We start from the raw sequence: 14,692 nt of genomic DNA on the forward strand, positions 1-14,692 counted from the left end.
GCTAGCATGGAAAGAGGACGTTAAACGATGATGATGATGATGATGATGAATACATATTGAGACATTGTTTTTAGAACCAGATGCTCTTCCTGTTGCTTAACCTCATCTGTTTTTCAAATGAGGAACATTTTTATACTAGTCATCTTAGAAAGCACAGAGATATGGGTTGATTCATAAGCAAGGTTTGTCAACAAATGTCACCACTTTTTGCTCATTACTCTCCATGGTAAGTTGCAGAATGTAAGCACACACACATGCATACACAGAGCCCTGTCCATTTAGCCATCAGGGTGGCATTCATTCAAAAGCTACATCAATGCAAGGAAGCACATTGTGACCAATGGTATATAAGAACAGATATTCTGGTTGATACAGTGAAATATCTTTACACATACAATGGACTTCTGTATAGTTTTCGTCTGTCACTTTCACTCACAAAGTATTACTCTGCCTAAAGTGCCATACAGTGAAATAGAACTCAAGACTATATGCTAACAAATAAAGTCCTTATCCACATAGCCATGCCTGCACCTATGCTATGCCTTCTACTGCCCACAAGGGGCTAAACAGAGGGGACAAACAAGGACAGACAAAGGGATTAAGTAAATTACATCGACCCCAGTGTGAAACTGGTGCTTTATTTATCGACCCCGAAAGGATGAAAGGCAAAGTTGACCTTGGTGGAATTTGAACTCAGAACTTAACGACAGACGAAATACTGCTGAGCATTTCGCCCAGCACGCTAACGTTTCTGCCAGCTTGCCGCCTTCAAATGCCATTTACTTTATAGCCTGATGCATGCACATTGTATGAATGAATTTCCAATAATAATGATGATGATGATTTATAACTTGATAAATATCATCACTTAAATGAATACTGTATCATACTTATTGTATCATATTTATTGACTGTGTGTTTCTCTAAAAATGTGTGGGTTTGTGCCTGAAAAATTATTATTATTAGAAAACACAGTGATTGGTGGAATCAACAGAGTACCAGTTAGAATGCAATATTTAGTAATATCTTCAAGTTCTAACTTCGCGAGAATCAAATTTGCCTTTTGTGCAGCTGGTAATTTTATAAATAAATTCTAGTCAAATAAATGGGTTGATCTAATTAATTATACTATCCCCCTGAAATTGGTACCTTTATACCTCTGTTAAAAACTATTGTTATCATGTAAATGGTGGAGGGGTAAATTGGTTGAGCATCAGATAAAAATATCATGTGAAATTTATTTGTATCTCAGATACCATAGAGGCCAGCATAACCTCTTCCATTGAAGCACTCTACCAATGTGTGATCTTGTTTCAGTATTGAAATCATAATTTCTTTTGGGGCAAAATTCTTTACAGTATTTAGTAAGAGATGAAATGAAGTCCTGTCAAGTTCTAGTGTTGATTTAATTGGCTAATCCCATCTGTTTAGCTTTTTGTTCTTGTAGGCGCAGGAGTGGCTGTGTGGTAAGTAGCTTGCTAACCAACCACATGGTTCCGGGTTCAGTCCCACTGCGTGGCATCTTGGGCAAGTGTCTTCTGCTATAGCCCCGGGCCGACCAATGCCTTGTGAGTGGATTTGGTAGACAGAAACTGAAAGAAGCCTGTCGTATGTATGTATATATATATATATGTGTGTGTGTCTGTGTTTGTCCCCCTAGCATTGCTTGACAACTGATGCTGGTGTGTTTATGTCCCTGTTACTTAGCGGCTTGGCAAAAGAGACTGATAGAATAAGTACTGGGCTTACAAAAAGAATAAGTCCCGGGGTCGAGTTGCTCGATTAAAGGCGGTGCTCCAGCATGACTGCAGTCAAATGACTGAAACAAGTAAAAGAGTAAATAGAGAGTACCTATGTTAGAAATTACTATTAGTATTATTATTTCCTTTTGTCATAAGAATAATGTTTGTTCTATTTAACAGGCTAATAATCCTGTGGCTGTGGGCAAGGCACGTGCAAAGATACAATCCCTGAAGATCGGAGACTATGGTCATGACAGTGATACTCAAAATAAAGATGTACTTTGTTTCCAAGTACACGGTGATGCTTCCTTCTCTGCTCAGGTACTTATAGTTTTATTTTTGATCTGTTGCTTTTTCATCTCATTGTAAATATTTCTTCACCTTTTAAAGTCATATTACATTCATCTAATTAGCAGCTCTTCACTCTCCAACGCCCAAGCTATGTCTTTTATATCTCCTCTGTTGCTATTGCACCAGTCCCTGCTCCCCTAGACCTGTAGACTGTATACCACATCAATCTTATGCAACTTTTCTGGACGGTCTTCTTGTTTAAGTTGGTGAATGCTGCCATAATCCTTGCCTTCAGTTCATCTTTGGTGTTACAAGGAGTTTTGTTGGTCTCTCACTCCACTGCACCCCACACATAATAATCAAGGTGGTTGCAGTCTGGGGAGTTAGGTGGCCAAATGTTAGGAGTGAGGTGGTTGCAGAAATTGTCTGACAGCCATGACTGGATTCTCCTGCATGTGTGGCACAATGCAGAGTCCTGTTGCCAGACACAGGGTCTTCCAACAGCCACCCTCTTGACCCAGGGCAGCACTGCTTCCTCCCAAGCACATGATGTAGGCCTCCATGTTGAGTCTGAGAAGATGTTGAGTCTGGGAAGATGAATGGAAGCATAACATCACCATCACTAGTGATCATTCAAAACACCTTGATGTTGACTGAATGTTTGATTTTTATCACTCTTGGTACATGTCTCAGATTGACATCCAAACACTCTAAAATGTTTGTATTGCATGTAAAAAACACTCACTACACTCTTGAAGTGGTTGGCATCAGGAAAGGCATCCAACTGTAGAAACCATGGCAAATCAGATTGTAACCTGGTGGAGTTTACCAGTTTTCAGTCAAACCATCCAACCCGTGCCAGAATGGAAAATGGATGTTAAATGATGATGATGATGATGATATATACTATTAATATTTAGCAGAAGCAACAGAGTGGTTCAAGGGTCAAGAGTTTCTGCTGATGCACAAAACTCCCAGCCCTTGAGTCTCTCTGTTGCTTCTGCTAAGTATTAATAAAGAATATACATATTCTCTTATTTTGAGTTCTGTTTTTCCTGTTTGCATCACTAAGGACTTTCTGTTTCTTATTCTACTATATATATATATATATATAGGCGCAGGAGTGGCTGTGTGGTAAGTAGCTTGCTAACCAACCACATGGTTGCGGGTTCAGTCCTACTGCGTGGCATCTTGGGCAAGTGTCTTCTGCTATAGCCCCGAGCCGACCAATGCCATGTGAGTGGATTTGGTAGACGGAAACTGAAAGAAGCCTGTCGTATATATGTATATATGTGTGTGTGTGTCTGTGTTTGTCCTCCTAGCATTGCTTGACAACCGATGCTGGTGTGTTTACGTCCCCGTCACTTAGCGGTTCGGCAAAAGAGACCGATAGAATAAGTACTGGGCTTACAAAGAATAAGTCCCGGGGTCGATTTGATCGACTAAAGGCGGTGCTCCAGCATGGCCACTGTCAAATGTCTGAAACAAGTAAAAAAGTAAAGAGTATATATATATATATATATATATATATATACACACACACACACACACACACACATGTACCTTTTCTCCAGGGTATTCTATTAGCTGTGTGATAGGAATGAGACTTAAAGTTTGACATTGAAACTAGGGCACTGACTTGGTTTACTAAGAACTTAACCAACTCTTCATAGAATATGCTTTCTATGTTATTTTGGAAACTTCTAATTTCCATTTACTGTGCTCTATTTAACTTGCCCATATCTTATTGTCGCATATTGAGCAACGTCCCGTCACTGGAATTCACCAAATAGTTTGTGTGCCTTGATATGAAAAGAATTGTAAAATATTTGGAGCAAGGAACCTCATCAGAGAAGAAATTCACTGTTGTTGAAATGCTATTTGCTGAGGTAGACCAACACCAGTCTTCTCAAATTGGAGCTTTTCACTTTTCTATCCCCAATAGAGTCTTTAACCCAAAACGGCCACTTTTCAATGGGGATTTGGATAATTGGCTATGTTTATATGAAAAAAGAAGGCTACCATCATCAATATTGGCATCATCATCATCACCATCTCCAATATCCTCTTCACTGTTATCAAGCTTATTATTATTTTGTGCTTTCATTACAATTTCAGGGTATTATCAGTGAAACCTTCAGTTTTGCTGAGTGTGCACATTTCTCTGTTGGTGGCAGCATACATCTGATAGTTAATAACCAAATTGGTTTCACAACTGAAGCTGAAAGAGGAAGGTGAGTCCATGTAAATTTTCAATGACCTTAATTAGTATATAACTATAATCGCTAAAAAAATTTCAAGTGTTGAAATCTTACCCATGGCTTGAGTTTGAATCAAACCTTTACTTCATACAAGGTTCCAAATGGCTATGATTCTGTAAGGCAGATATTTATGAGTATAGTTGAACTTTTGTCAAAGACCATTCATTTGTGTTCATGAGCAAGGCACATAATTCTGCTTTCCTCAGTATGTGTGACTGACTTCTTACTTTACTACTAAGTGTTTATTATTAAGAAAGACATCTATTTGTAAAAGTACTTAATGTCTTGCAAACAACTTGCACATGCAAGTGCTACCAGTTAAAAGCTCCATATACCGGAAGCTAGCAAGTGTATGGGGTCATCAGGAGAGAATGCGTGCCGTTTTGGGGCCTACCTCTCGACGGCATCAATGCGCACCAGCCCCCCTCACTGATATGAGGCCCCGCTTGCTAGATCAGCTGGTTATGAAGAACTCAATATACTTCTATCCATCGCTCATCGTCTCTTTTTAACCAAATCCAGTGGCTAGCCTTCTCCACTGTAGATTGGATATCAGTCATGGTGATATACAGAAGATTATATACTTTTCAGATGCAGTACAGTAGGTGAAAGTCTATGGCCTAGCGGTGAAGGTGTTGGACTCATGATCACAAGGTCATGGGTGCAAATTCCCAGATTAGGTGGCATGGTGTGTCCCTTAGCAAAGCATTTCAGTTCATGTTGCTCTAGCCTACCAGCCGTCTCCATCTACCTGTCTCATTCTAGATGTTCTGCTGAGTTATGGGTGAAACGGTCAAGAGGGTGTTTGTGTCTGCTAGTAACTACATGAGCAACTGAAACAATTAGTAGAAGCGTGGTGCATGCTACTAAGTCATTCTAGCTCACAGGTGACATACATGGAGTTTTGGACATATTAGTGGTATGTGCTGAGGTAACCAGGAACAGTATGTGATGGGGTTGTATCAGCATAGATATTCAAGTCTATGTAATCATTCTTGAGCTGTGCACCATCATGGATGCAGAAAGAAAAAGTATGCAACTAACTGCTCAGAAACAAGCCATATGGAACAAATTTTTTAAAGGCAAAAGCTTGACAAAATTCAGCCAAAAGTAAATGCAGAATCTGTGGAAAAGGAAACAAAAGTATTAATCATCTCTTTACTTAATGCAGTAAGCTAGCACAAAAAGAGTGTAAACATAGGTGTACTGTGTCAGTAAGAAAGTACATTGGGATGTTAGCTGAGTGAGGATAAAGTGATAGAAAAGTGGCATGAACCCAAGCCAGAGGCTGTGATGGTGAATAATAATTACAGAATTTTATGGGATTTTCCATAAAAACTGGCCATACTGTTGATGCGAGATGATCAGATATGATTGTAGAGGATATAAAAAATAGTGTAAGATCATAGACTTTACAATACTATATAATAATAGAGTAGTTACCAAAGAAATTGAAAAATACCAGGATCTAGCCATAGAGATTAAGAGATTGTGGAACACAATAGGTAGCATCTGTTCTTGTTATTAGTGGTGCACTTGGCACAAAATTCAGACAACTACCAAAGAGATTGAAGGTTACTGGAATTGAAACCTACAGAAAAGTGCTGTCCTGTATTTTATAAGGACCCCAAGGAAGATGCTTGAGTCTTGAGACTTGTCACTTAACCTCAAGATAACATCCCTTCTAACTAAAGTAACATGTAATACTTTCTAATAATAAATTTCTTTCGAGTGTTTTACTAAATATCTACTCCTCTAATCTTTTGTCAATTGTGATGAAAATAAGCCAGCTTGATTGATTGTGGTTTCTTTTTTTGTAGCTCACTTTTCTGTGTATATTTAGGAATCAGTAAAATTAGCTACAACAATATATTATGGCTTGGTGGTTGTTCAATTTAGTTGACTGTATTCACCAGCCTGATGAAGTTACCTTCATACTTTCTGAAAAGAAATAATTTTATTTATTTTCCATTCTAATTGCATATTAAGACTCAGGAATGTATTTAAAATGTGTCTTCTCTGTATTCTTATTCTTCCAGGTCTTCCAGGTATTGCTCAGACCAGGCAAAAATAAATGGTTACCCTGTTCTTCATGTGAATGCTGATGACCCAAAAGTATGTACTGCAATGTCTGATCATATTTTGTTTACATGTACTCAAAACCCTTATCCATATATAGACAATAGCACCGCCCCGACTGGCCTCTGTGCCGGTGGCACGTAAAAAGCAACAACTGATCATGGCCGTTTGCCAGCCTCATCTGGCACCTGTGCCGGTGGCACATAAAAAGCACCCACTACACTCAAGAAGTGGTTGGTGTTATAGGAAGGGCATCCAGCTGTAGAAACACTGCCAGATCAGACTGGGCCTGGTGCAGCCTCCTGGCTTCCCAGACCCCAGTTGAACCGTCCAACCCATGCTAGCATGGAGAGCGGACGTTAAACGATGATGATGATGAGACAAATCACTTTTACTTGTTTATCAGTTATTCTTTTCAAATTGATTTTCAAATTAAGTTTCTTTTTATTTTCATTAATTACATGAAGGAAGAGGGGCAGTTTTGTGAGGTCACTGCAGTAGATGTGTAGTTTGAACTTCTTTAGTTTAATGCCAGTTGGAAAGCAAGTAAGAGGACTAAACAAAGAGAGTAATGATTGGCTAATGAGTTAAGTGCAGGGTTTTGGATGAGAGATACAGCAAGGATGGCAAACAGTTGCTACACTGGATGAGCTAGGAGTAGGGAATGCAGGATATGCAGGATATGCAGGAGTAGGGAATATTTTAGTGGCATCAGGAATAGAGATGAGAAAACATGCATCTTTGAGCTAATATTTGTAGTAGATTAGCAATTGTATAAGTGAACCAGTTTAAAAGTAGAGATATCTGATATACCCACTACACTCCCGAAGTGGTTGGCGCTAGGAAGGGCATCCAGCTGTAGAAACACTGCCAGATCAGATTGGAGCCTGGTGCAGCCATCTGGTTCGCCAGGCCTCAGTCAAATCGTCCAACCCATGCTAGCATGGAAAGCGGACGTTAAACGATGATGATGATGATGATGGGGGTTACACTGTGAATGTTAGGTCTTTCATGTAGGCTAAGGCATGAAGATGATTGTTTCTTTAGCTTTTAGTACAAAATACAAATCGTTTATTGAATAAAGCCTCCAGTAGAATGGTGTGCTTGTCTCGAAATGAGCTCACTTTTTCAGCTGGTTCATGTGGTACAAAGTAGGATACAATCCAGGTGATCTCACTTTATAGGATAATACTTCGAGACTGAAACAGACAGCACGCACAGGATCTTTGTACAAGATATTCTCTACCTCTGATAACTTAGCTGCATGTGTGGATTAAACAATTCTCATTGTTTTTATCTCTTTCATATGGCTGTTTAGCTTCATTGCAAAAGCTGAAAAAGAGAGCTTAAGCACTCTATCGCATACCCTGACAACCTCTATGACCTTGTCCACCCATTTCTCTGCAAGGAGTATGCCTACACACCCTATTCCATCCATGTTACCTTGCCAGAAGATTTTATACCTATGTGCCTTGCTTGTGAGGACCCTAGCTGAAGCTCCTCTCCTTCTTACCTCTTGTATGCAGCATACATCGACACGTCTCCTTTCAAGTATCTCTACAATCTCACTTGACCTACCCTTCAGTGTGCCTACATTGACAGTGCCAACTCTGAAAACTGGGAAAGGAATGTGGGGTGAGGCTTGGGGAGGAGAAGAGATGTTATTCAACGCCTGAAAAGAAGAGGAAGGTTGTCATGTTTGTTTTTTTTTTTGGCATACTTCACCTGTTCTCACTTCTGACCTGACATCATTCAAATATTCAAGCATGTTAAGATTGTTATCCCTACTGGAGGTAGGAGTAGGTGTTAGTGGTGTTGTAAGTATAAGCATTATGGTCAAGAAAAAAAAAACAAATTTAAGCGGTGTTGCAAATATGGATATTCCAATGTTAGATTAAGTAGGGAGTTAGCTCAACTGGTTGCATTTGTCCAGGGAGGGGGGATTGAAGACCAGCGATGGGGGGGGGGGGTTCAGACAGAGAAAGAGAGGAAACAAGCTCATACATACACACATGCATGCATGCACACACACACACACAGAGAGGAACAAGCACACACGTACAGCCCATTAGCTTTCTCCTTCACTTGATATGTGCATGGAAAATTATTGGGTAGTTGTTGGCATATTTCTAAACGAAATGAAAGATAGTTGGTTAAGTAGGTGGGCAGTTAACCTAGTTGCATTTGTCCCAGGAGAGAGAGAGAAAGAGTGTGCATGCAGGTAATATAGAGAACAGCACCAGCGAGCAGGTGGGAATGAGAGAGGAGACAGAACGAAATGAAACGAAAGATAGCCGGTTAAGTAGGTGGGCAGCTGTGCAAGTTGCATTTGACCCAGGAGAGAGACAGAAAGAGTGGATGTAATATATAGAGAACAACCCAGTGAGGAGGAGAGGTTGAGAGAAGAGACATCGGGTAATGGTGGTGGGAGGAGGGAGAGATATCCGGTGTAGATGGTGAGAAGATAAAGATAGCCGGTATTGGTGGTGGGGGCAGGAGAGGCGGGCGCTCTGCAAACGAAGTTTAATTTGGGGAGATGGTTCAAGGAACGAAAGTAGTAGTAGTAGTATTAGTAGTAATAATAATAATAATATACATTCAGAGTGTTCATGGCGGATGAGAAATTAAACAAAAGAATTGAGAAACTAAACAAGCCAAGAGGCAAGTAATTATAACGAAATTACTTGAGAAATGAAGAAGTTATATATTGAGGGGTCAGTTTAAATGGTTAGCTTCTGAAAACTAGCTGTTAGTAAACAATACATTTAAAGTGTTAATGGCAAATGAATGTATGAAAGATTGCAAAAAACGAGAGAATCTTAACTTAGCAATACATCTTCAACATTTGGCTACTGGGCAAGAATATGTAGAAGGAGATGCGTGGAAGAGAGCCGAACAGATTGGAATGGAAGGGAGCACATGGGACAAGGATTTTTAAATAGATAAGCTGCAACTGGAAGCAAGTTTAATTTGAGGAGATGATACAAGGAACGAAAGTAGTAGTAGCAGTAATAATTCTTTTCTACTATAGGCACAAGGCCTGAAATTTTGGGGAAGGAAGCCAGTCGATTAGATCGACCCCAGTACGTAACTGGTACTTAATTTATCAACCCCAAAAGGATGAAAGGCAAAGTCGACCTCGGCAGAATTTGAGCTCAGAACGTAACGGTAGACGAAATACCGCTAAGCATTTTGCCCAGCGTGCTAACGTTTCTGCCAGCTCACTGCATAATAGCAGTAATAATAATATGCATTCAGAGTGTTCATGGTGGATGAGAACTTAAACTAAAGAAACAAGAAATTAAACAAGCCAAGAGGCAAGTAATTACCTTAACAAAATTACATGAGAGATAAAGACTGCTATTTCTAGAATGACAGGCATCCACATAGATGCCCCATTGTTAGCTCATCTTTATATATAAAAGTAATGTTGTGTGTGTCTCCTACGATTTAGATTCCTAACTACTCCCACATTTTGCGGTGCAGTTTAACCAAAACCGGGTATCTTATAGTTGTGATTCATATCGAGCCCTTCTGGGTATTAGCGCGCGTCTACGATGAGTCTACGATTTAAAAAAAAATTTACCATCATTTTTTTCCATTTTAATGCATTTTTTTCGCTATTATATAAAGGAAGTAACTCTCTAAAAATGTCTACGATGAGTCAACGATTTAAAAAAAATTTACCATAATTTTTTTTTCCATTTTTAATGCATTTTTTTGCTATTTTTTGGCTATAACTCTCTAAAAATGCTTATATAGTTATTTCCCTTACAAACCCGAGCAACGCCGGGCGATGCTGCTAGTAATAGATAAAAACAGAAAAAACTTTAAAAAAAATCTGTACATGTCATAGAACACCTGACAGATAATTCATTATTTCTCTGTACACTTTTGCCATTTGTTTCTCTTCTCTGCCAGGCTATAATCCAAGCAGCAGCTATAGCAGTGGACTACAGGCAGCAGTTCCACAGGGACGTAATTATTGATTTAGTGTGTTTCCGTCGCTGGGGCCACAATGAACTTGATGACCCAATGTTTACCCAGCCTATCATGTACAAAGCAGTAGAAAGTCGTATGAGTATACCTGATACATATGCTCAGCAACTTACGGTAAAATACATTAAACTCTTCCTTAGCATGTTTAATTTTGTTCTGACTCATGTGTAAATATTATTTACTCCAAAGTAATTATTGCAGCTTCTTGAAATTATTTTTTTTATACTCTTTACTCTTTTACTTGTTTCAGTCATTTGACTGCGGCCATGCTGGAGCACCGCCTTTTAGTCGAACAAATCGACCCCGGGACTTATTCTTTTGTAAACCCAGTACTTATTCTATCGGTCTCTTTTTGCCGAACCGCTAAGTGACAGGGACGTAAACACACCAGCATCGGTTGTCAAGCAATGCTAGGGAGACAAACTCAGACACACATACATATATATATATACATATATACGACAGGCTCCTTTCAGTTTCCGTCTACCAAATCCACTCACAAGTCATTGGTCGGCCCAGGGCTATAGCAGAAGACACTTCCCCAAGATGCCACGCAGTGGGACTGAACCCGGAACCATGTGGCTGGTTAGCAAGCTACGTACCACACAGCCACTCCTCTTTTTGTCTGAAAGATTTATATTTCTAGTTTAAATAAATATATATTCTTTGTAACTTGTGAAAGATTCATTTTTTCGGAGGAGGCAGGGTGTAAGCAACTGAATTAAATCTGATATTTTGCTGTTATTTTTGCTATTAACTTTTGTGGGATTTGAACTCAGAATGAACAAAGATAAAATTACATATTATAAAGTATTTAGTTCACTGGTCTGTTACAAATATATAATCTTTCTTGTAACATATATTTTTAGAAAGCTAACATGGAAATATGGTACTTTAAATAAATTCTATAAAAGATGGCACGTAAAAAGCACCATCCGTCCGCTTCCGTTTGCCAGCTCCGTCTGGCACCTGTGCGGGTGGCACGTAAAAAGCACCCACTACACTCACAGAGTGGTTGGTGTTAGGAAGGGCATTCAGCTGTAGAAACACTGCCAGATCAGACTGGGCCTGATGCAGTCTTCTGGCTTCACAGACCCCAGTTGAACCGTCCAACCCATGCTAGCATGGAAAGCGGACGCTAAATGATGATGATGATGATAAAATCATTGAACAAAAATTAAATATACAACATACTGTATATGCGAGATAGTCTATATACTGGATAGGAGGCAACATGCCTTCTTGTCGAGAAGGTGTTAAAGGATTTATTTGATCCAGGGTTCACTTGTTGCTTAGGAGTTTAAGCTAGATGAAAAAGAAATAAAACACTTTTCAAAGAAATTGCCAGAGGCTGCAGAGAAAGCAACTTAAGACATTTGGCTCAAGAAAAGATGAGTGATGTTTTTGGAACAGTGAGAAACTTCTACTTAAAAAGATCAAATGTTGAAGCCGACACAAATGTCTGGCTGAGTCACAACATTTGACTTAGCCAATTTTGTGCTACTCTGCAGGAGTTTTGTCACTTGGCCTTGGGTAAATCTGGTGATGCAGTGTAAGGGGTCAGAACATCTACAAAGATCTTCACCAGGGTAGTCAGCATTTGGTCGAGGACCCCTTATTTTCATACTCACTGCTAACCTCTATATCTAGATGTTCTATCCTAATCCTATACTGGATCAAGATAGTAAGGACAGTGGATTAGCAAAATCATTTGAGCATCAGGCAAAATACCTAGTGGTATTTATTTACATCCTTTTATATTTTAAGTTCAAATCTTTCAGAGTCCAACTTCATTATTCTTCTGATGGGCATGCATCAGTAAAATAAAGTATCAAGGCCGATATAATCAGCTTTATCCACCCAACAAAGTTGAGGCCTTGTGCTTGTGTAAGAAATTGCTATATATGGAATAGTGAAAAGTTGCATGATGGGAAAATTTAATGGCAATAATAGAACAACGTTTAGTTGAGTAAATACACTGAGGTTTCATTGCTGTTTTTTACAAATGTCATATTATAACTATTATGTATATTTTTATTTAATCAGCAACAAGATCTGTGCTCTGAGTCTGAACTGAAATCCTGTGTTCAAGAATGGAATAATGTCCTGGTTGAAAACTTCAGTAAAATAGATAGCTACACACCTGAGGTAAACATAGGCTTCTTTTTGGTTATAAACTGAGTTAAAGTTGTTGCATTATATATCGATTAAAATGTTGTTTGTGTGGGCAATTGCCAGTTTTCTTCAGAAACTTTACCTGGCCCTGCAAATACAGATGCAGGTAAAAGGTCAATCTCAACTGACAGAGACCTGAATGTTGCTGGTAGCCCCAATTTAGCTCTGATTAATTAGATCCATAATCAAAAGCATTCTTTTTAAACGGCATCCAAAATTACATTATGTATTGGAATGGTTCTCAATCTTTCTGACTTTGCAATGTGCTGGAGGCGAAAGAAAATATTGCTTCCATTGGCACGTAAAAAGCACCATCTGAATGTGGCTGATGCCAGCACTGCTTTGACTGGCTTCTGTGCCGGTGGCATGTAAAAAGCACCCACTACACTCACAGAGTGGTTGGAATTAGGAAGGGCATCCAGTTGTAGAAACACTGCCAGATCAGACTGGAGTCTGGTGCAGCCTCCTGGCTTCCCAGACCCCGGTCGAACTGTCCAACCCGTGCTAGCACAGAAAACAGATATTAGACGATGATGATGATGATGACACCATACATGGAAGCTTTAAAAAATGCTTTAAAGTTGAAAAAAATTCTTCTAGAAAAACTATTTACTACCTTGTTTTATTAATCATACTTGTGTATTAGGCATCTTTCAAGACCCCGAAGCATTAGTATGGGCTTTCTAAAACCTTAAATTATATATTTAAAATACCATGTGACCTTTTCCATTTTAATATGCTAACAGAGGTGTGATTTGATGTGAATTTTACTGCTATTTCTAGCAGATTAAATAGCACTTAGGAGCTCAGACTGAATTATAAGGTTTTTTGCCATCAGTTTTGGAAAAATGAGTTGGTTACGGTCTGTTAGGTGTGTGGAGGAGCATTTGACAATGAAAACACTGAGAAAACCTTAAGGTTTTAAAAATATCCATCTGTGTTTGATGGGGAGGATATTTTGATTGGTTTGAGAATAAGAGATATACACCTATTGCAGAACAATTGGCAGTGTTTGCTAGATTTAAATTTTAGAAACACTTGAATCTGCAGAAGAACAAACAATTAGAAAGAAGCAAGAGATTGTATTATCCATTGTGTCCTTTCTTTGAAGAAGCTAAGATATTTTCTGAGAGGAATTTGCTTGCTATTCTGGCAGGTTAAGCAACTATAGACTGGCTTCTTTGTTGGCCAGCTATATGCATTTTAAAGAAGTAAAGAACTTAATTTTAAGTAAGGCTAAATTCTGCCAACTTTAACAAATACATCTTGCCTAGAAGAGCAGTAACCTTAAATATGAGAGACATCCAGATGTAAAATTATCACCACCACCACCAATCATGAAAAAACTCAAATAACAATAGAAATTGGTAGAGTTCTCTTTAGTGTATGCATCAAGTGAGGATACCGTAAAATCCTCGAGTATAGCCCACTCTTGAGTATAATAAGCAGGGGATTTTTAGGGGGCTGTTCCTCTGAAAAACTTAAACCTTGTGTATCATATGCACCCCTTCTCTGACTTGAGTCAAGGAGGTCTATATAACGTCCTTGGTTTGTAAAAATGTATACGGTAACATCCTTTATTATTATTGTATATATAATAACATAATGCAAACGTGTAGCTTTTTTATGCATTTTGTTTGCAGAAAATAAAGAAATAACAGTAATAACGTTTAATAAATGTTGCTTACTGCAAGTTATGGATGATTCTTTTATGACTTCATTGCTTTCAGGCTTAGCTTAAGGTGTTTTCGTGCCTGACATCACAAAGCGTGTCTGAATAAACATTGCCGGTCAACAAATAGAGACTTGGACATTGCTTAGAAAGTATTTTCCATTTTTAACCTCGTATCTAGTACGCACAAGAGATTTTGACCTTTTAATTTTGGGAAAAAAATGTAGATTATACCCGAGGATTTACGGTAAATAAATGTAAAATATTAATGATGATGGTGACTATCTGAGCAATACCAAGTATTATTATTTCAGACAATTATAAAACAAATTTGCTCTACAAGATGTATGGCCTATTTTTGAAATCTGAATTACTCAATATGGCAAAATGCATGCAAAACAGGAAAATGTAAATTGAAATAGGACAAAAAAATGTGAAAAACTTGATAAGGAAGCTAGAAAATGTAACAAAAC

The 14,692-nt window shown here is 38.6% G+C and overlaps 1 protein-coding gene across 2 annotated transcripts in view; it reads left to right on the forward strand.

Moving 5' to 3' along the window:
- LOC115210904 (probable 2-oxoglutarate dehydrogenase E1 component DHKTD1, mitochondrial) overlaps positions 1 to 14,692 on the forward strand; it is a 69,012-nt gene that overhangs the window by 26,926 nt on the left and 27,394 nt on the right. For both annotated transcript variants that reach the window (XM_029779682.2, XM_036502592.1), the window contains exons 10-14: positions 1,923 to 2,063; positions 4,152 to 4,267; positions 6,334 to 6,409; positions 10,295 to 10,486; positions 12,419 to 12,520. In XM_029779682.2, the coding sequence (XP_029635542.1) occupies positions 1,923 to 2,063; positions 4,152 to 4,267; positions 6,334 to 6,409; positions 10,295 to 10,486; positions 12,419 to 12,520 (627 nt within the window). The remainder of the gene's footprint in view (positions 1 to 1,922; positions 2,064 to 4,151; positions 4,268 to 6,333; positions 6,410 to 10,294; positions 10,487 to 12,418; positions 12,521 to 14,692) is intronic.

This window comes from Octopus sinensis, linkage group LG4 (genome assembly GCF_006345805.1).
Source record: "Octopus sinensis linkage group LG4, ASM634580v1, whole genome shotgun sequence".
NCBI classification, from domain to species: Eukaryota; Metazoa; Mollusca; class Cephalopoda; order Octopoda; family Octopodidae; genus Octopus; species Octopus sinensis.